The sequence below is a fragment of the Hipposideros armiger genome, unplaced genomic scaffold (genome assembly GCF_001890085.2).
Source record: "Hipposideros armiger isolate ML-2016 unplaced genomic scaffold, ASM189008v1 scaffold_867, whole genome shotgun sequence".
In the NCBI taxonomy this organism is placed as follows: domain Eukaryota; kingdom Metazoa; phylum Chordata; class Mammalia; order Chiroptera; family Hipposideridae; genus Hipposideros; species Hipposideros armiger.
In genome coordinates, this window is record NW_017732217.1 from 653,302 (window position 1) to 675,288 (window position 21,987).

Here is a 21,987-nt window from a genome sequence, read left to right on the forward strand (position 1 = left end):
TTGGAGCTCAGCGGGCCGGAACTCGGGAGTTGGGGCTCCCCAGCCACACCCCTCGCGGGATTTAAAGGGGCAGGAGGGGCTGGGTCCAGCCAAAGCCTGAACCAAGGGAGCGGGCATGAGGCGCTGCCCGTGCCGGGGGAGCCTGAACGAGGCCGAGGCCGGGGCGCTGCCGGGAGCGGCCCGCATGGGACTGGAGGCGCCGCGAGGGGGGCGGCGGCGGCAGCCAGGGCAGCAGCGACCTGGGCCCGGCGCTGGGGGCCCGGCGGGGCGGCCGGAGGGGGGCGGGTCCCTGGCCCGGACCAAAGCGTCCTGCCTTCACACCGAGCGCGAGAGGGCCGGCTTCGGGCCTGAGCCCAGGACAGATGGCCAGGCTGAGCCTGAAGCAGCTGGCCTCGGAACCGAGACGGAGCGGCCCAGCCAAAATACGGAGCCAGATAGGTTCAGCCTCTGGGCACATCCAGAAAGGAGCAGCCACTGGTCAGAGCTGGAGACAGCCGATCCCTGGACGGAGACTGAGACAGATGGATTTTGGACTGATTCACGCGGGTCCGACCTCCAGCCTCAGCCAGAAAGGGCCAGCCTTTGGACACAACCCGGCGTTGATGGGCCCTGGACAGAGCTAGAAATACATGGGTCACAGACCCAGCCAGAGAGGGCCAAGCCTTGGGCTGATAACCTCTGGACCCACCAGAAGAGGTCCAGCTTCCTAATTCAGCCAGAAGGGGCCTGGCCCTCAACAGAGCGAAGTGTTGATGGCTCCTGGAAAGAATTGTACATTGATGGTTCCAGGACACAGCCTCACACTGGTGGCTCCCAAATACAACAGGATACTGAAACAGCCTGGAAACAGCTTGGCACTGATGGTTTCTCAATACAACAAGCTACTGATGGCTCCTGGCCACAACCTGGCACTGATGGTGCACAGACACAAGATACTCATGGATCCCAGACAGAGCCTGGGACAGACTGCCTTTTGGGGGAGCCCAACCAAGATGGCCCATTAATGGAACCAGAACTTGGGGAGTTGGTGACTCACCTGTACTCTCACTTGGAGTATAACTCCCTGACCCCTGTGCCCCGCCTCATCATCACTCCTGAGACCCCTGAGCCTGAGGCTCAACCAGTGGGACCCCCCTCCCGGGTTGAGTTGGGCAGTGGCGGCTTCTCCTCTGCCTCCTCTTTCGACGAGTCTGAGGATGACGTGGTTGCCGGGGGTGGAGGTGCCAGCGACCCTGAGGACAGGTCTGGGGTGAGTGGGATCCATCCTGCCCTTAAGCCACACACCCCCTAGACCTCTTATCCCCCTGCCTTTGCTTTGAGAAGTTTTCTAGCATCTACCAGCAATTTCATCTTCAGGTACCTCTTCCATCCACTGCCATCTCCTTCCTCTGACAGGCGATTTACTAGCCCACTCCAGGCACCCTCCTAATTAATCCTCTCCTTTCCCCCTCACACACTGCCTCCAGTACTGGGGTCTAAAATGCATGGCCACTGGCTGACTTCATGCTGCCCAGGAATGCCTGAGATGGTGCGATTGTGTGAGTCTGTGTGTATATAGAGACATTTTTGCAGGAAGGTCTGTAACTTTTGTTGGATCCTCTGGAAAGCGTATTTATGACCCCAAAATCTGAAGAGCACTCATATAGAGGGACAGAAAAAGTGTAGTTTCTACCCCAAATTTCTTAGTCTGGGGCCTGTGCTGCCTTAAGGGATCATAAACCTGCACCACCCTTTAGCCCATTCACTTTTGTAGGGAGTAAGCCCCAAGCTTTTATCATCACAAATGGCTGTGTGAACCCAAAATGCAAAGGGACCCCTAGCCTAGCCAGCTACTCTGTGGTTTCCCAGTTGTTCCCCAGCTCCCTAGAGGGCCCTCAGCAGACTCTTGTTTACATCTTCCACCCTGACCCCCAGCTTGGGTGCGGTTCTCCCCTGGTGAATCAGGAGGGCCCAGCTGGGCAGGTTTAGGAGGGCGAGTCACTGCAAAGGCAGGTGTGAGAGTGGGCCCACCCTCCGGGTCCTCCCATTGTTCTGGGGCCTCTGATTGGAGTCCGCATTGAGCACCCCTCACCCCACATGCCTCCCTTAGGAACGTGCTCACACATGTGGCCACAGATGTAAGAGACAGACCTGCCTCAACTTGCCTGTGCCAGAGTTGACCCGCGGGCTGTCTGCCATTGCCATTCCCTCTGCCTACTCCCTCACCTCCTTGGCATCTCACAGCAGCTGAGCTGGAAGTGGGTGGGAAAAAAAGCAACTAGTACTTGTGCCCAGCCCTGTACTAAGCTCTGTTAACTCATTTAATCCTCACAGCCCTAGCAGTGAGATAATTTTATCATCCCATTTTATAGATGAGGAAACTGAGGCACAGAGAGGTCAAGACACTTGTCCAAGGTCACACACCTTGGAAGACACAGACCTGATATTGAAACCCTTACTGAATACCTGGCACCTTTTTAAGTGCTTTATATGTGTTAAGTCTTTGAATTCTTGTAACAGCACTATGAGATTGGGATGCTTATTATCTCCATTTTACAGATGAGGGAACTGAGGTCCAGAGAGGTGAGGTCACTTGCTTAGTTAGGGTTGGCCAAGTCTGGTCAGAGCCAGGATTCTAGCTCAGTTCTAGCTGAGTTTAAAACCTAGTCGTTTTAACCCCTGCAGTGTGTAGATCCCTCCCTCACCTACTTTCCTGCCAGTTTCCTGCCAGGTTTCCCTGTCTCCAGTTTTTCTTTATCTTTCACGATTCTTCCTACATGGCCCACTTCTGATCAAGTTTTGAACTTTCCCTGCTCCGGCGCCCTCCATGGCTCCCCTGGGCCTTCCTGATAGTGATCAGGAGGAGTCCAGTCCTATGTTCAGAGCTTCCTGTCTCCAGGCTCCTTCCCACGTTCAGCTTCCCTTCTCCACCCCTGACCCCCTTTGCTGTAACAAAGCCCAAGTACACACTGTTCCTCCAACACAGCCGCCATCCTGCCTCCACTCATTGCTCAAGCTGTTCCCATTGCCCAGAATACCCTCTCTTCCTTCTCGCTTCATTTTGAAATCCAATCTGACCTTAAAGGCCCAGCTACTTTCTTCCTTTTCTCCCCCTTCCTTCCTTCTCACATCCATCCCATCCTCCTAATCAGACAGCAGTCCCTGAGCCCCTGCTATATGTCTGGCCCCTTGTTGGCTTCGCTGGGGACATAGCAGTGACCAAGACACTGCCCTCATGGGGCTCCCAGGCCAGGGGAGGAGACAGACCCATCACTAGGCTGCGACAGCTCAGAGTGGTCAGGGCTGGGATTGGGGAAGCCCAAGGAGTTGTGGGAGTCCAGAAGAGGTGACTGGCTAGACCTAGGGTATCAGAGAGGGCTTCCTGGAGGAGGGGGCATGTGAGCTGAGACCATCCTGAAATCATCCCAGATTAACCATCATATCTAAAAAAGAGAGAGACAGAAGATACTGAATCTGCCTAAGATTAAAAAAAAAAAAAGATAATTTCAACCAACCTCCTTCAATCCACACAGTGTTTTTGGAGCATTTGCTGTGTGCCAGGCCATGGGTTGGGACACAGCCATAATCATGGCAACCCTAGTCCCTGCCTTCAGAGCTTGTAGTCTAGTAGGGATGGGGTGGGTAAGCCTAGGGCAGTGGGGTCAGACCAGAGGTAAAACCAGCTCTGTGCTGTGTGATTTGGGCAAGTGACTTCACCCTTCTGAGCTTGTTTCTTCCTCTGTAACAGAGTCAACAATCCTCCTGGGGTTGTGTTTTTAGGATTAAGTAGGTTATAGCACATTGAGTCTTTGTCATTATGCCTGGAATGTTCCAGGTGCTTAGTAAACAGGAACCTTTATTAATCACCTCCTCTCCACTCCCACTCGGGCAGCTGGGCACCGGAGGGAATAGCTCTTCCTGAATCCTCCAGTCCAATACTTTGATTCTGCTTGACCTTCCTACCTCAATTAGATGTCTGCTACGCAACTGGGCTCTGAGGGGGTCAGAGAGAACATGGCCTTGACCCTGGGGTGGCAGGGAGGGCTGGGGAAATGGGGGTGGGATGAGCCACACAGCTTCCTTCTGTGGAGATGACCAAATTCTCCCAATTCTTGCTAAAGGCCTGCTGTGTGCTTAGAGCTGTGTGTGCGCGTGCGTGCGTGCGTGCGTGTATGTGTGTGTGTGTGTGTGTGTGTGTGTGTACGCACACACATGCATGTGAACCCAGTCTCAAGAAGCTCTTAGTTGACTCAACAAGATACAGCTAAGTTCTTGTTTTCTGTTTGCTTCTCTGGTTTTCTATTGCCCTCTCTCTGTTTTTCTCTGCTTCTATCTTTGTCTTTCTCTGCCATTACTTTGTATTTGTGTCTCCCTTTCTGTCTTTCTACATTTCTTTCTTTCTCTTCTAGTAACTTTGTGCCTATTAGTCAGAATAGGTCAGGACTTGCTGTAGGAACAAACAATCCCAGACAGCTCTGTGCGGTGCTGTCTTCACGCAGGGCCCAAGCTGAGGAAGCCTCCATTTCTCTTTTCACCCCGTTCTACAGTAGGGAAAAGAACATGGCGAGTCGCACACTGGCTTTAAGGCTTCCACCCAAAAGTTACACTTCTGCTCATATTTCATTGGTCAAAGCAAGTCAATAACCTAAGTTCAAAAGGGCAGGCATATGCCTGCAAGGGGGAGGGCTGGAGCTATCTGGTGAGCAGTTCTCATGACTGCCGCAACCTTTGTCTCTGTCATCAATTTGTCATTCATGTCTTGGTTTCTTCTCTTTCTGTGATTCAGCCTCCATCCATCAACTCCTGCCTCTGTCATTTTCCCCAGAAGGTATCACTTGGTTTGGGGACGGAGATGAGGCTTCCAAGTTTTTGGTGTGTGGGGGTGGGGCGCGGATATTTGGGGATTGCTTGTTACTGCATCACAACCTGGCCTATCTTTACTCATCTGAGGGGCCAGAGAGACACAGATACAAAAGAAGTGGTGATAGAGAAAAATGGACAGAGACCCTTCCCCACCTGTGTGGAGGCCTTTGGGGAATCTTGTGATTGCTGGAATAAGTGGGCTTGGCTCACCCCAGTGAGCTTGGGACCAGTGATCCCAGGAAGCTCCCTGGTCCTTGGAAGGCCCCAGGTCTGAGGCAGGACATTCACTTTCCTGCATCTGTCTCGCTCTTGAATTCTTTCTTGTGTGGAGACAAGAACCCTGTCACCGCTGCTTTGGATTGAGTCCTCACTTTGAGATCCCTGTGAACCTTTGGCGACAGGTCCATCTTCATTCCCTCTCATGGCAGCACCCCCATCCATCCACTTCCCTCCCCAGCCTCAGCCCTGACCCCACCCTGCTCTGCCCCACACAGAACAAACCGTGGAAGAAGCTGAAGACAGTTCTGAAGTATTCGCCGTTTGTGGTCTCCTTCCGAAAACACTACCCTTGGGTCCAGCTATCTGGACATGCTGGTGAGAGCAGGGTGTGGGGGCTGGCGGGGGGCAGACAGGGCTGGGCAGAGATGCTTGGGCTGGGGAAGGAAAGCTACAGAGCTATTCTCTGTAGTTCAGTTTCCCATCTGTAAAATGGGTTCGGTGCCGACCCCCACCTCATGGGGCTATTATGAGAAGTGCTTAGGCCTGGCCTGGTCATTTATACACCAGAGCAGAAGGTTGTTCCCTGTTATCCCAGTATTGGGGTGTGGAGTGGGGGTGTAAACCCACAACCCTGGGGACAAATGGGCCTGGGCTTAAAGCCTAGTTCTGCTCTTTATTTGTGGGTGACCCGGGAAATTTCCTTTCCCTCACTGGGCCTCAGTTTCCTCATCTGTAACATAGAGATAATCATACCTCCTTTGCAGGACTAACTGAAGGGTTAAAATTAAAATGTATATGGAGACTGAGACATAGGCCCCTCATGAATGGACGTTATCATTCCCTGTCCTCACCCTGTGTCCAGAGCCCAGTAGGCCTCCAATAAACAACAGCTATAATGGTTTTTCCCCAGGGCCTAGAATAATGTATCCAGTACATAAGAGCACAATGCCTGGCATGTAGCATTTTTCCATAAAGAGTTAGACAATAAATATCTTATTTTCTGTGGACTATATGGTCTCTGTCACAACTATTCAACTCTACTGTGACAGCACAAAAGCAGCCATAGATAATATGTAAACATGTCTGTGTTCCAATAAGGTTTTATTTACAAAAACGGGCAGTGGGTTGACCTAGGACAAACCATGCCCACCAGCAAAGGGAGACAGGAGGGGAACTCACCTGCCGTGTTCATCCTAGATCTGAGTCAGAGAAAAGGCAAGGCTCCCCTGAAACTGTAAACACAAGCCTGCCATCTATATGTGTCCTAGTTACTATTGCTGAGTTATAGCAAAAACCAAAAAACAAGAAAACCTCAAAACTTAGTGGTGTTTTAAAAAAGTAAAACTTAGTGGAATGAAACAACCATTTTATTATAGTCACATGTTTTGGGTCAGGAATTCAGACAGAGCATGGCAGGGATGGCTTGTTGCTGCTCCATAACATCTGGCAACTTAGCTAGGACAGCTTGAATGGTGCAAGCTGGAAACTTTTGGAAGGTTATTCACTCACATGCCTGGCGATTGATGCTGACAGTTATTGGCTGGGTCTCAGCTGGGGCTGCTGGCTGGAAAGCCTCTGTGTGGCTTCTCCATGTAGCTGCTTGGGCTTCCTCACAGTATGGTCACCGCGAGTAGCAAGATTTCTTATGTGGCAGCTCAGGACTGCAAAGTGTGTCTGCCAACAAAGTGGAATCTGCTTTTATGACCTAGACTCTGAAGTCACACAGTGTTGCTTCTGCCATAAACCCTCTCAGATTTAAGGGGAGAAGAATGAGATTCCACTCTTTGCTGGGGAATGACAAAATTCTCGAAGACTGTGTGGGACAGTAGCTATTGCAGCCATTTTTGGATAATACAATCTGAAAATGCAATCTGCCTCAATAAGAATTTTTAATTCTAATTTATACTTTCTCTCTGCGTGGTCTAGGAAATGCTTGATTTGTAAATTAACTTAAATAGGTCCCAGTTGTTAGCTCCCTGGGAGCCCAGGCAGAAGCAAACGCACGTCTGCTCTGGAGAGTCAAGTTCTTGACTCAGATCTCACAAAAATTCCCACAGCTGATTGTGAGCTCACAATCCAAAATTACAAAACAAATGACGATGCACTCTGCTGTGAAGAGGACTTTGTCTAAACAAAGTAGAAATAGGCCCTTCCCTTGCCATCCCCTGGCCAAGATTTTGAGATTTGCAGGGAGGGAGAGAAAGCATTGCAGAAGGGTCAGGCAAAAGGACAGGGGCCAGGTCTGATGCCTACAGGAGATTCTCTTGCTGATCCAGTCCTGACGCTCTTATTGACTGTGCTGCTCCTAGGGAACTTCCAGGCAGGAGAAGATGGCCGGATTCTAAAGCGTTTCTGTCAGTGTGAGCAGCGTAGCCTGGAGCAGCTGATGAGCGACCCCCTGCAGCCTTTCGTGCCAACTTACTATGGCGTGGTACAAAAGGATGGCCAGACCTTCAACCAGATGGAAGATCTCCTGGCAGACTTTGAGGGCCCTTCCATCATGGACTGCAAGATGGGCAGCAGGTGGGGTCAGGGACAGCCATGAGGCAGAGGTGGAGGGTCAGGGTGGGCATGCTTGAAGATGGTGCCAAGTCAGCCTTCAGAGTGGTTGTACATACCACCAGCAGGGTGTGAGAGTTCCAGCTGTTCTATTTTCTCATCAACACTTGGTATTCACCTGTTTTATTAATTTTAACCATTCTGGTAAGTGTCTCATTATGGCTTTAATTTCTGTTTCTCTGATGACCAAAGAAGTTGAGTGTTGATTGGCCATGTGAAATCCTCTTTTGAAAAGTGCCTGTGTGAATATTTTGCCCATTTTTCTATTGGGCTGTCTTTTTATTTTTGATTTGTAATTTTTTCTGTATTATGGATACAGGTCCTTTGTAGGAGATATACACACACATATACACACATTCTCCAGCTCTCCCATTTCACTCTCTTAATAGTCTTTTGATAAAGAGAGTATACTTTTAATAGAATCCAGTTTGTCAGTTTTTTTCATGTGTTTAAGAAATGCCTGCCTACTCCAAGATCATGAAGATCTCCTGTTTTCTTATGTAAGATTTATTGTTTTAAGTATTACATTTAGATCTGCAACCCATCTAGAACTAATTTTTATATATGGTGTGAGGTAGGGATCGAGGTTCTTTTTTTCCCCCCATGTGGATATCCTATTGACCCATCCCCTTTATTGAGAGGACTCCCCTTTTCCCACTGAATTGTAGTGCCTTCGTTGTCATAAATCAGGTGAATGTGTTTGTGTGTCTGTTTGTGGACTTGGTTTTGGTCCACTGATCTATTTGTCTATTTTTGTGCCACACTATAGTTTTATAACACGCCTCCAATATCGTGGAGTGTAAGTCCTCCAGCTTTGTTTTCACAATTTCCTTTGTCACATCCTCTGTGTTCCAGGACCTACCTGGAAGAGGAGCTGGTGAAGGCGCGAGAACGGCCCCGCCCCCGGAAGGACATGTATGAGAAGATGGTGGCTGTGGACCCTGGGGCCCCCACCCCCGAGGAGCATGCCCAGGGTGCAGTCACCAAGCCCCGCTATATGCAGTGGAGGGAGACTGTGAGCTCAACCTCCACCCTGGGCTTCCGGATTGAGGGCATCAAGGTGAGGGCCAGGAGCTGCTAGCCTGTCCCTAGAGGGCTGGGAACTGGATCTAGGCAAGACTTCTTGGGGAACATGGGTGTCAGGGAAAGCTGGAAAGAAGCAAGACCTGGAGAGCGAGCAGGAGACTGCGGAGGATGAAAAGCCTGGGGCTAAGAGAGGTCCTGCTCCTCTCACGTCCATATCCATCAGAGACCAAGTTTTGTTTATCCCTCTGCCTGAGCATCACTTGATTCCATCTTTGTCTCCCTTCCCGTGGCTCTGCCCTCGCCTAACCCCCATCTTCTCCTGCCCCAGCCTCCTCTGGTTCATCGTCCAACACAGTAAGCTGGAGTGATCATCTTCCTTATGGAGAAGGATTTCCTTTTTCCTTCTTCCTTCTTTTTTTTTTTTAATTAAATCTCGTGTTTGACTAGGTATTCACAAAGTTCAAAAGTCAAAATCATATTATAAAAGGGTGTACAGGAGAAATCTCTCTCCCAACCCTGCAGCTTCCCTCCCTTCCTTTCCCCTTTAGAGCTATAATAGCTCTTTGTGGATGTGCCACAGTCCCCTAAAGATGGCCACCTGGGTTGTTTGCATTTTCCATTTTTTGCCATTATAAACAATGCCTCAATGGATCACTTTGTACACAAGACATTTTGCTAGTGTGAAGGTTTAGCTGAAGGCTAGATTCCCGGAAGCATGACTACTGGTTCAAAGATGAAATGCATTGGGAATGTTCCTAGAGATTGCCAAACTCCTTCCATAGGTGTTGTACTGTTGTGCATCCCACCAATGACATATGAGAGTGCTTGGGGTTTTTTTTGTTTGTTTGTTTGTTTTTTATTGCGGAATTTGGGGGATGGGAACAGTGCTGGGGAATTGGGGGAAGGGGAACAGACAAGTTGCTGTCGTTTTGTTCTTCAGTCTAGTTGTGGAGGATGTTGCTTCACTGGCCCAAGTTGGCACTATCATTGCGCTCTTCCCGGGCGAGGCAGATTAGTCGCCGGCTTCTGGACGGCCGCTCACGCTGGCTGCTGGCCGCTCACGCTGGCTGCTGGCTACACACGGTAGCCCATGGCAACCCACTGCCACAGGGGCTGCAGCCTACACCGTCGTCGGCGACTCACGGCAGCCCAGCTCCAGGTTGAGCCGTTGTTCAGCATCTTAGCTATAGAGGGCAGTGTCACTGGCCCTCATATGTGGGATCCGAACCGGGGCCCTCTGGCATCCTGAGCCAGTTCTTAACCATCGCGCCACTCGGCCGGCCCGAGAGTGCTTGTTTTCCCGCAGCTTCGCCCGAGCCTTCATTCTAAGTTGCAAATCTGGCTGTGTCATTCTCCTTTTCACAACCATTCCTTGGCTCCTTAGGGCCCTCAAGAGAAGTTCCCTGGCCTAGACAGCCCTCCAGGGTCTAGCCTCGTCTCTCACTCCTTTCTTCCTTCTTGTGTACCTTCAAGCCACAGTGAAGCACTTCATTTCCTTGAAAGGGTCCTGCTCTCTCCTGCCACAGGGCCTCTGCACATGCTGTTCCCTCTGCCAGGACTGTTCCCCTGGTTAGCTCTCATTTTCTTGTCTCCTTTTAAATTTCACTTCCTCCAGGAAGTCCTCGCTACTAGATCAGGGTCCTCTCTTTACCTCCTCAGAGCTCCCTATACTCCTTCATTATTATTATCTCCTTTAGTGATGCTCTTATTCACTCTCTGCCTCCCTCACCTGACTGTGTCTGTCCTGTTACCTCCATGTTACCATTGCCCACATGGCACCTAGCACAGCATGGCAGTACAACTCAGATGGCTTCTCTGTGCCCCTCTCAAACATAAAAAGTAACACTAGTCTCATTTGAGTGCTTGTTTACCATGTGCCAGGCACTGTCTATACATCCTACATGCCTAATCCCCTCTAGTCCTTATACTAGCTTTAGTAAATTCCCATTTTCCAGATGAGGAATCGAGGTTGGAACAGGTGAAGTGACTTGCTTAAAGCCACCCAGCTAGGAAGTAGTAGAGTCACAATTCAAAGCCAGATTTACCCCCATCCAAAGCCCACTTGCTAGAGACTGTCTCAGGCAGCGGGGTACAAGGTTAGACTTGGAAGGACCAGCTGCTCAGGAGTGTGACTTGGGGCTGGATTGATCTGGGCTGGGCAGACGGGCTGGCTTCTGCTGAGCAGCAATTGAGCATGGAGGCAGGCAGGTGGCCCCAGGAGGTGCCTGAGGCTGCTTGGCGTTGGGTGTGGGAAGGAAAAGTTATGACACTGCGCCTTCACCCCTTGCCCTGCAGAAAGCCGATGGGACCTGCAACACTAACTTTAAGAAGACACAGGAGCTGGAGCAGGTGACAAAGGTTTTGGAGGACTTTGTGGACGGGAACCGTGGAATACTGGTGAGCAGGACACCCATGCCCCAAATTTAGCAGCTTAGGACCACTGCCATTATGGTTGTTCCCAAGTCAATGGTCTTTTGCTTAGGGCCGAGATCAGCTGGTGGCTTGGCCCAGTTGGCTGGTCTAGGAAGGCACTGTTCACATGTCCGCTGGTCTCAGCTCATGACTTGGCCACTTGACTCCTATGATCCAGCAGGCTGGTCTGGGCTTGTTCTCACGGTGGAACAGGTGGCCAAGAGAACAAGTGAAAGTGTAAGGCCTCTTGATGGCTAGGCCACCATCATTTCTGCCATGTTCCGTTGGCCACAGCAAGTCATATGACCAGGCCTAGGTTAAAGGGAAACAGACGTTGCCTCTTGGTGGGAGGAGCTGCTAGGGATTGTGGGTACTTTTGTAATCTAATCGCACTATCATCTGTGCCACCCCAATGCACCCCCCCACACCCCTCCCATTTTCCTCATGGCTCCCCTTATCTCATCCTGGCCATGTCTGCTGCTCCTTTGGGGGTACGGGAGAAGGTCAAATCTCAAGGCGGGTAAGGACCTACAAAGTCCCTATGCTAACCAAGAAACCTTCCCTCTCATACACAGAGAAAGTACGTGGTACGCCTAGAAGAACTTCGTGAAGCTCTGGAGAACTCTCCCTTCTTCAAGACCCACGAGGTGTGAACCCCAGCCACCGTGGGAGCAGAGGGCCCTGTGTGTGTGTGTGTGTGTGTGTGTGTATGTGTGTGTGTGTGTGTTTAGGGGCTGTTGGGGTCCAGGTGGCATGAGGGGCAATCGCTCACAGAGTTACAGGCTAAAGCTATTAAAAGGAGACCCCAAGTTTTGGGGTTTGCTTTTTTGGGGTAGGCAGCATAAGGGATCTCAGGGAGGTAGGAGAGTTAGGGGCATGGACTTGAGCCAGGTGGCCTGGGATGAAGGCTGGCTCTGCTGTGTGACCTTTCGGTTTCCTCCCAACTAGGAACAATAGCACCTTCCTTGTAGGGCTGCTGAGGTGTGAGACAAGCAACCAAGCGCCATTGGGAGCATAGAAGTGCATTTAACATCTACCAATAGCTCTTACAATTACTTTGTAATCATAATTATTTACAATTATTGTTATCTGCATTCCTCAGTGGCTCTCCCCCATCCACAGCCTATGTGTCTTTGGAAACATTCACCTCTCTGGGGCTGTGTCGGAAAGTCTGAGAAGTAGTGACAGCACCGCATCTATCTTCTCCTCCCCTCCTCTCTCTAAGCTTTTCCACCTCCCCCTCAGACCCATCTCCCCTCTTTGTCCTATTGCTGACTTCCGGAAGAGCCCTGATCTGGGCATCAGGCTGGCCTGGGTTGGAACCCCTGCAGGATGGGGTAACAGAGGACCTGCTCTCTGGGCATGGGAAAGGTTAAGTGCATTAATATAGGGAAAGTGCGGCCCATAGTAAACCCTCAGTGTGTGTGGCTGTTACTGTCATGTTTCTTATCCTCAAACGTCCTCCTCATTGTTCTTGTCACTGCCTTTACACACAAGTCACAAAAAGGCGGCCTGGGGATCCCATCTCTTCTGTTCTCATGTTTGGTTTCACCTGCCTGGTGACTTAACATTTTGAAAAAATGAGTCACCAGCATGTTTTTAAAATGTGAGACTGCACACCAAAATTGGGATTTCTAGTTTCCCCTGGGAGATGTGGCAACACTGGACCACTTGCCACATGCCAACAGCCATGCAGGGCAGGGCAGCGTCTCCCTCTTCTCATAGGCACCCACTCGCCTGTCCTGTCCTCTGGGTTCTCTGGAGGCACTGCAGTTTGAAACCCAACTAGAAAAAGAGAGGGGTGTGCAAACCTGGAGTTAGATGAAGGCAAGGAAAGTATTTATTAGAAAATCAAAACCAGCATCTCTGAGGGTTCCAGCCCCACAGGCAGCTGATGAGTGCATGGATCATGGAATGCTGCTAACGACCCCAGGAGGTAGGGCTGTGACCATCATCCCCATTCTACAGATGAGGAAACCGAGGCCTGGAGAAAGGGGGCCTAGGTCACCAGCAGCAATCCTCTGGGGCTGTGTAGTGGCTGCCCTTTCCACAGGGAAGACATGACCCACTTCCTTAGTCCCCCGTGGGCTGCTCTGACCCACCCATTCAGGATCCTGGAGGCATTTGAGTTTGTACCTCAGCTTGAAAAAGGGTACTGGTTAACATCTGCCGCACAATTGCTATAGAGGCAACTGTTCTAAGTGCTTTGTATAATGAATACATGTAATATGCACAGCAACCTGTGAGGTAAATGGTACCATTATTCCCACTTTGTATATGAAGAACAGAGGCTCAGAGAGGTTAAGTCACCTTCCCAAGGCCACACAGCCAATAAGAAGCAGAGGCAGGATTTGAACCCAGGCAACCTGGCTCCAGAGTTCATGCTGTCAACCACCCTGTTCAGATGCCTCCTGAGGGGACCTTGGCCAATGCCTCCTCTGCCCCCTAACCTCCCACCTCTCTCCCTGCAGGTGGTGGGCAGCTCCCTCCTCTTTGTGCACGACCACACTGGCCTGGCCAAGGTTTGGATGATTGACTTCGGCAAGACAGTGGCCCTGCCTGACCACCAGACACTCAGCCACCGGCTGCCCTGGGCTGAGGGCAACCGTGAGGATGGCTACCTTTGGGGCCTGGACAACATGATCCGCCTTCTTCACGGGCTGGCCCAGAGTTGACCCACTTGCCCACTGCCAGGTTTATTTATTGGATGATACCCGCCTGGCTGGAGGAGCCCTGAGGTGTGTGGGGGCCTAAGGTTGGCCATGGAGCCACTGACCTCCAGGACAGGAGGTTGTATTGTACATCATGCAAGACCAGTGTGGAAGACCTGAAGGGCTTTGGAGACCAGGTCGCACCTGGCCCTTTCATGATACAGGAACTGGCGAGCGGACATGACATGGCTGGGTCCCACTGTATGAGTCCACCACACTGGGTCCACTGACCGGACAGGAAGGTTTCTGAGGGGCTGCTGGAAGCCACAGATAAACCTTGCACCCTGAAAGAACACCATCCAGATGCTGTAGGGTACAGGCCGGACACCACGCCTATCCGTATGACTAATCACTGCGTCCTTGTCAGCCTCCTTTGGCGGCCAAGCTGGCTCCTGAGGCCAGGGGCCCGTCAGCTTCATCTGTGGTGCCCCAGGACCACACATCATTTGTGAACAAATGTAGGAGGGTTTGTCTGCCTGGGAGAGTTATGGCCCCATCCCTTCATCTGGGTGACGTTCAAGTGCTGACAGAGGCTCTGAGGAGGGTGATACCATGGGACTGGCCTGAGAACTGACGTTGGTTGGGGCCCAGTTCACCTTGCCCTGCCCACCTATGGCCCTTTGGGATCCTCCCTGCTCCTGGGGGAACTCTGCTGACCCCCCTGCAGACCAAAACCATGACCACATCGTGTGCTAGCACCGTGACCAGCACAACCTCATTCCTCGGGCACCATCTCATTTTTGGGACTTCCTCCTAGCTGAGGCGGCAAGAAGGGCTTTCAGGGGCAGGGTAGCAGGCTTGGGAATCAGAGTTGCCTGCCTTGGGTAGCTACCATTCCACCCCAGGCCACAGGCTTAGGGTGGGTGGGGCTGCTGGTTGTGACCCCAGGCTCACAAACTGGTCCAAACCAAAGACCCCAGCACCCTGAGATGGGGGATGCCCCTCATCCGTCTCCTCCTGCACCTGTAGCCTAGCTTCCTGGCTTCCACATGGCTGGGCTAGGGGAGGACAGGCACATCTCTCTTAAGCCAAAGCTCAAACGTTGTCTTCCAGGGCTGAGGAAGCACACTCCTTTTCTACTGACCTTTATACTTATTTATATGAGGCAGGTAGTTGTTAGATGGGGCAGCACTGGGGAACAGAAGGCAGTATCGGTTCTACCCCCCCATGACGACTCCCCAATAAACAGACATTCAAAGTCAGCATCGTGGAATTTTTTTCTTTTGCATCTGGGGTGTGTGGGCTCAAAACTAATCTGAGCATTAGCTTGGCGTGGGGTAACGGGACAGTGACCAGTTTGGGATAGAGATGCGGGCTCCGAGTGCTCACTGAACTGCTCCTCTTGTGCCTTGCTCTGTGCTAGACAAGGCAGGGGACACAGTGGTGACCAAGATAGTGCCAAGCCCTGCCGACGGGCTGCCAGGACAGTGTCCCAGTGTCAAGAGCTGGGATGGGGAGGTACAGGTGGAGGGGTCAGGGTTGGGATGGGGTATTCCTCACTTCTGGTTAGAAACACCACACTGTATAGTCTAAGTCCCTTTGTTGGGCACTGGAGACACAGCAGTGACTAACACAGGCCCCTTTCAGATCTCGAAGTCTACGTAATCGTAATCGCATACCTATAGGTCTGCGGAGGTACTAACTGCCTGATTTGAATCCTGGCCCTGCCACTTGCCGGGCCATGTGACCTTAGGCCAGTGACTGCACTCCTCCAAGCCTCAGATCTCTTCATCTGTAAAATGGGGACCTAGTACCTTCCTTACAGGATTGGAGGATTTGACGAGTTCACTGGGGGTAAAGGGGCTGGCACATTGAACTGCTTTTAAGTTTTTAAGTTAGAACATGGGGAGGGGCCTAGCCCTGGCTGAGGGAACCTTCCCTGAGGAAGTAATGAGCCAAGCTGGTTCGGGGTTCAGAACAAGTCACCCCAGATGTGCCTCTGTGGTATGTGGATTTTGAGCTTAAGGCAACCAAGAATCTGTGGGCTCATGAGAAAACTCTGTCCCACCCGCCCTTAACTACCTAGAAGAATTTGAATTAGGGGACTTGCCCATAATAACAGATTATCAGATGTTGTTTTGTACACCTGAAACTAATAGTAATAAAAAAAGTTATCAGAGGTAAATTTTTTGACCTATCTATAGGGCAGGGCAAACTTCTAATTGAACACCTGCTCTTCTTATCCTGCAATGACCTTCCTCCAGCTGAAGCCCAAAGTGATCCTTAGATCATTTTTCCTGTCTTGGAACTTCTCATGTGGGGTCTCTGACTCTCTCATGTATGTGGGGTTCCCCATGTGTACATGTATTAAATTTGGTCATTTTCTCATTATTCTGTCTCATGTAGATTTAATTATGAAACCAGCCAAAAGAACCTTGAGGGGAGAATTTCTTCCTCTCCCACACTGGAGAAGTTAGGAAGTGACCCTTAGCCTCACCACTTAGGGCTGCAGTGGGGTGCACTAGGGACCTGAAAGGCAGTATAGCTGGTGGCAGAGAGTGTGAGAAAGAACAGCCTGGGATGAGGAGAGGCGGGCTGGGCTGGGGGAGTTTAGTCCCTATCCTGTGAGCAACAGGAGCTGCTAGAAGTTTCTCTGCAGGGTTGTGGGGAGACAGGGTTTTTGTTTTCCTCCCTCGGTCCTGGCCCCATGTGAACAGACACTGGGGAGCAGCCAGGAGGCCCGGTGAGGAGGCTGTGGCAGATGTCCAGAGAGAGGACGACGGTTTAGAAGAGGGTGGTCACCAGTGAGAAACAGATGGACGCAGCATTCACGTGGGCTGGACAGGACACGGGGTCTGAGCTGTTGTCCGTCTCTCCCCTGGGAGAGGGAGCTTGCCTGTCAGGCTTCTGGCTCTCACCCCGGCCCACACAGTAGGTGCTCAACACTCAGGGGATGGGCTTGAGGGTGGGGGAATTGGGGTGATGGCCAGGCTTGAGACTGGATGGGTTGGAGGGGACCCTGCATGAAGGATGACTGACAAGGTGCTCAGGAGGCCCAGCCCAAACCCTCTGGCTGTCACACAAAGGGAGAAGCAGGGGTCTGGGCCCTGACACCCTGGCTCAGGGCTGCAGCAGACTAGTGGCTGGAATCCTGTGGTCTGAGGAGCAGGGCCTGGCCACAGAGGCCAGCCCGCACCCCGCCAGCAGGCACCACATACTCCCGGCCATCGGCAGCCCGTGAAGGTGAGAAGTCCGTCAGCTGCAGGTTGCTATCCCGAATTTGGTTATAGTCCCACAGTTGGTAGTGCCAACTCTTGCCCTGCTTGGAGAGAAGGTAGACGGCTTCTGGTGAGCCTTCATCAGGCAGGGATGGTGGCTGGCAGGGCGTGCCGGGCATGGGGTGGAACAGGCCTGGAAGCTCAGGGTCCTCTGCATAGCCAGGGCTTGGCACACCCTGCACACCCAGCAGGACTCCTGTGACGAGAGGGGAGGCTGTGAGTGGGGGCTGAGCCCTGACAAGGTGCTGAGGCTCACTGCGTTCTCCCCGATGCCCTCCAGGGTAGGTGCTGCCTTGCCCCATCTTACAGAGAAGTCAGCCAGGGCCAGTGGGCACACAGCTGGGCTGGGATTTGGAGCTGAGCTGCAAGCATTTTAAGTCCTGCCTCCTACAGCCTGTCAGCACAGGGAAGTGGAGAGGCGACATTAAACAGAGCAGACATTGTCACCCCGTTATCTCCAGCTGTCCAGGAGGGAGATGCTCAGAGTGGAGCCTTCAAGGCCAAAGCCCTGCAGGGGCCGAACAGAGCCTTGATCCAGGTCATCTGATGCACACAAATCTGTCCTTCCAGGAAGGTGGTCTGACGACAATGCTGGTCATAGCTAACACTTACACAGACATGCAACATATAAGGCACCACTGTCCTATGAGTTTTCTGTGCCCTGCCTATGAGGTAGTCCTATAGCCCTCTGAGGTGGGTACTACCGTCACCTCAATTTCCAGGTAAGCCCATGGAAGCCCAGTCAGAGCCTGAAAGTGGCAGGACTGGACCTGGAGTCCAGACTGTTTGATCTCAAAGTCTCCAATCCGAACTTGTCTATGGAAACCCCGACTGGCAGACACTGAGGCACCTGCTGCTGCTAAGTCCCTGATAAGTACCCTGTGGGGACAGGGATGGCCCAGCCCTGGTCCCTGTCTCAAGAGTAGTAGGGAGGTGGTCGTGCAAGGAGGAGAATGTGAGGAGGTGCGATGGGGGATGGGGAGATGCAGGGTGAGGGCACGGGGACAGAGGGGGGACCCACCTGTGCTCACTGCCCAGTGGGCCTTGTGGCCCTTCTTCTGACATGGCTCGTGGTTGAAGTCCTCATCATAGCTGGTGCTGGGGTTAAGGCCAAAGCTGTGTGTGGCCCTGGGGCCCACCCAGCTCCACCCAGCCCTGATCCCTTCCTGCCCCGGGATACGGGATGAGCAAGGGGTGTCCAGCGACAAGGTGCTGCAGCACACGGTCTCTGTTGGGACCACCCAGGCCGCCACACAGCAGCTCTGCCTGGCATCCCAGTGCCTCCTGAGCCAGCCTGCCCATGTCGACCACTACAGGGACAAAGCAGACAGAGCGAGGGGTCAGTGTGTGCCTGGCACTATGCCAAGGGCTTGCCGGGATCAATGCCTCTAACCTTCACCATGACATCACCTCTTTCTGCAAACGCAGAAAATGTGGCACAGAGGGTAAGCTGCTTGTCCAGGGTCACACAGGAGGAGGTGGCAGAGCTGGGCTGGGAACCCAGGCAGCCTGGCTCCAGAGTCTACTTGTAACCCTCTTGTCTACTGGATGGGGTGAGGGGCCTGAGGAATGGAACAGGTCCATGGTTGGCAGTGTCCCACCCGCCTCTCCAGTCCCTTCCTGGTGAAGAACGCCTGGCTTGTGACCCTTCTGCACCCAGCTCACCAGAGAACATCTCTCCCTGGGCGGAGTAGCCTCTCTCCACGGCCATCTGCATGAGTCTCTCCAGGGGGATGCCGCTGGGGGGCACCAGGAGCGTGCCTGCCATCCACAGGGCCACCAGTCCACACCTGGGGAGAGACAGGCCCAGCCCCTCAACCCAAGTCACAGTCTTTACTGGGCCCCCTCTGCTCTGGAAGCTGAGGTGTGGGAACAGGTTGGCTGTCCTGAGGAGCTCCCCTCACCTTGCCCAGGCCAGGTGGGGAGACATGACTCTTCTTCATGGGAGAGTAGTGGCCAAGGCTTGAGCCTAGGGCCAGAGGGCTACAGGTGGGGTGGAAGGGTAGGGAGAGATGTCACCTGGGCTTCCAGAAGGAGTAGGTGCCAAAGCGGAGCTAGAGGTGATGGACCGTGCTCATTTGTTCACTTGCTCACCAGTTCCAACTGTTTACTGCACATGCACCCAGGGCCCAGAACTGGTAAGGTGCCCCTCTTCCTCCCCTCCCCTCTTGGTCCTCAGCACTCTGCCTGGGATGAGATGAACCCCCCCACACACACCCCCCAAGGTCAAGCCTCATGGAGCACAGCGAAGGCAGGGGTTAGGGGATGCATGGGCAGCCAAAGGGTTGGGTTCTGGATCAGGGAACGTACTGAGGGCCTTCTTGGATGAGAGAGGGCAGGTCGGCACAGAAGAGGATCCACTGCAAGTCACTTCTGAATCTGAATCAGAGCCACACTCAGGTCACTCAGGAACCAGCTCCTAGAGTCCCCTCTGAGGTCTGGCTGGGAGCGGGTGCCAAAGGATGGCGAACGGCAGGAACACAGGCCAAGCTGTCCAGAGGCCTGAGGGCAGCTCCTGGCTGGGTCACTGCCCACTTCACCCACGGCACTTGCCCTCCCCAGCTTCAGTTTCCTCATCTGCTCAGTGGTAATGACCCTTCTACCTGCGGCTCCCTGCTCCTTCTCTCAGTTACTGAAGGGGTGAAGTGCAGACGTGCAAAAGCTTTGCAACTAGAAACCAGAATGATTTATTAAAGGAAATTTCTTGAAGGAGTATCTCTGTACCCAAACTCTGATTTTTCTCCTTTAAGCCTATTTCTCAAGTTGTTAAATAAGGTGAAAATCCCTTAAATCAGCCTTGAGTAAAACCAGATAACGAGCTCCAAGCCTAGAGATCTCCTTGTTCATTAGCCCTTTGTGGGCCTGCCCAGTCCCACCCTTGGGAAGGCCACTCTGATTCATTCCTCCCCGATCCAGGGCACAGGACGGGCAGCGAGGTGTGCCTGAATTTTTATTCCAAGGACAGTGAAAGGGCATGGCTGGTGTGGGGGGTGCCCTCCTCACGAAAGGAGATGACAGCACAGCATGGTGATTAAAAGAATGGAGCCCCCCTGACAGAGTTCAAACTGGGCTCTTCTACTACGCACTGTGGCCAAGTGACTTCACCTCTATGAGCCTCAGTTTCCTCACCTGGAAAATGAGATAATAGTTTCCACCTCACCGAGTTGCTGAGAGGATGAAATACGTACTTAGAAACACTTACAATAGTGCCAGACATATGATAAGCATGCAATAATGTGTGTTCTCATTTACATTAATTTTGTCTCATTATAATTGGGGCATTTAGGGCAGATTATTAACTTGCCTAGAAAGCTGGAAGTTTCTTAGGAGTCTGGGCTAGTTACTTCTTTCTCTTCCCCTTAGCCAGGCAATCTTTAAACTGGGTCCCAGAGCCCCAGCCAATGCTAGCCCCCTTACCTCCTGCCAGGGTGGGTCCCTAGGTGCTCCAGCTTCCTCCTCAGCCCCCAGAGTCCAGTCTCACCACCTCCACTCCCAATAGGTAGCCTCCCTCCCCCACACAAAGCCTTCCCATGGCTCCCTGGTACCCTCAGGATAGTCACCTTCCTTCGCATGGCCCTCATTCCCTACCCACTCATGAAACCCCGTGTTTTGCTCTTTCCCAGCTAAAGACACATTTGCAAGGCCTTAAAAAGCATGTATCTTCATTTCACTCTGGTCTCTGCACAAGCTGCTTACTCTCATCAACACATAACCTTGATAACTTGCTCAACAGCACTCAGGGGTCCTCCTCTCCACGTAGGCCCCCCCGACTCACAGTCTGGGTCAGCACCCGCTCTGACCACTCTGGGTTGTTACCGTCTGGTTGGATGGAGCTATCGGTCTCTCCCCCTGGACTTGGTGTTTGTGAGGGCAGGATCTTTCTTCATGGCTAAAGGCACACAACCACTGAAAGGGTCTAAGTAGGGGGCTGAAGCAGTCAAGCTGTTTGACCTTGAAGAAAGTAGAAAACCCCAAGAGGAGATGGTAGAGCGATCTGGGGACAGGTGGTCTGGTGGGTGGGGTGGGACACGGACACCCTACCGGTCCTTGTGCAGCTTCAGGAGCCTCTTCACGTCCTCTCTGCTCCTGGGGGCTGGGCCGGCCTTCTCCAAGGCCTCTTTCAGAAGGTGGCTCTTCTCCAGGCCGAAGACATGAGGGGGAGCAGTCCCCGTGGCAGGGGCTGGAAGTGGCAGTGGGGGTGGTGGGGGAATAGGGGCCTGGAGACTTGAGGGAGAGGGTGGAAAGGCTAAATTGGGTGAATGTGGAGGTAGGGGAGGAGATGGAATGCCAGGGACCTGGGATGCAAGGGTCCTTGGAGGGCTTGGGGTCTCTTCTGAAGGGAAGTATGGAGAAATCATTTTTGGGTCTAAGGTATGGGCTGGAAGAATGGGAGAGAAAAGGATCCTCCAAAATTGGCTGGTCTCAGGGATAGAGATTCTGAAGGTTTTAGAGTGGGGTTCTGGAACTGGGGGGCTGAGCAGTGGGATTGAAAGAACTAGGGCTAAAATTTGGCACCATGGGAGCAGGGATTGGAGCTGACTCAAATCATGAGGGATCTGAAGATTAACAGGGCGAGGCTCTTTAAACAGGAACCAGATTTGTGGTATGCAGTTGGGTTGCAAGGCTGAAGGAGGGAGATTTAGTAGGAATTCATTTATTACCCAGGGCTAGACTTGGCAACTTGGGGGCCAATTTTGGAAAATGAAGGCCCAGACCTGGGGTGAGGCGCCTACAGGGTGGGTTTTAGAGGCCCAGGGCTAAAGACTACGTAGAATTTTAGGCTCTGTCCCTCCTCACATCCCAGGCCCGAGTTCGGAACCTTCCAGCTGACCTTTGAGTTAGAGGTCAAAAGGACATCGGGAAGATTAAATGGCTTAGTTGTGGAGAAGATCCTGGAATCAGTGCGCAACACGAAAAGTCTGTGGGATAAAGAAGGTTCAGAGATCAGAGGCGGTAGGTAGCCGCGGTACAGCGGGAATAAGGAAAAGAATCATGGCGAA

At 52.3% G+C, this 21,987-nt stretch overlaps 2 protein-coding genes across 5 annotated transcripts in view; one reads left to right on the top strand and one right to left on the bottom strand.

Annotated features, from left to right (window-relative positions):
* ITPKC (inositol-trisphosphate 3-kinase C) lies at window positions 1–14,971 on the top strand. The gene is made up of 7 exons (XM_019629764.1): window positions 1–1,249; window positions 5,337–5,436; window positions 7,371–7,584; window positions 8,476–8,680; window positions 10,942–11,043; window positions 11,634–11,705; window positions 13,530–14,971. The coding sequence occupies exons 1-7, from the start codon at window positions 116–118 to the stop codon at window positions 13,731–13,733; spliced, it is 2,031 nt and encodes a 676-aa protein (XP_019485309.1). The 5' UTR covers window positions 1–115; the 3' UTR covers window positions 13,734–14,971.
* Window positions 14,969–21,987, bottom strand: part of ACTMAP (actin maturation protease) — a 7,447-nt gene continuing 428 nt past the window's right edge. For 2 of the 4 annotated variants that reach the window (XM_019629767.1, XM_019629766.1), the window contains exons 2-7: window positions 21,029–21,906; window positions 19,298–19,366; window positions 18,653–18,777; window positions 18,168–18,297; window positions 18,009–18,079; window positions 14,969–17,183 (exon numbers count right to left, since the gene is read on the bottom strand). In XM_019629767.1, coding sequence (XP_019485312.1) covers window positions 16,846–17,183; window positions 18,009–18,079; window positions 18,168–18,297; window positions 18,653–18,777; window positions 19,298–19,366; window positions 21,029–21,345 — 1,050 coding nt within the window. In that variant the 5' untranslated portion in view covers window positions 21,346–21,906 and the 3' untranslated portion in view covers window positions 14,969–16,845. Of the gene's footprint in view, window positions 17,184–18,008; window positions 18,080–18,167; window positions 18,298–18,652; window positions 18,778–19,297; window positions 19,367–21,028 lie in introns of all 4 variants that reach the window. The other 2 variants (XM_019629765.1, XM_019629768.1) reach the window with 2 other exon arrangements.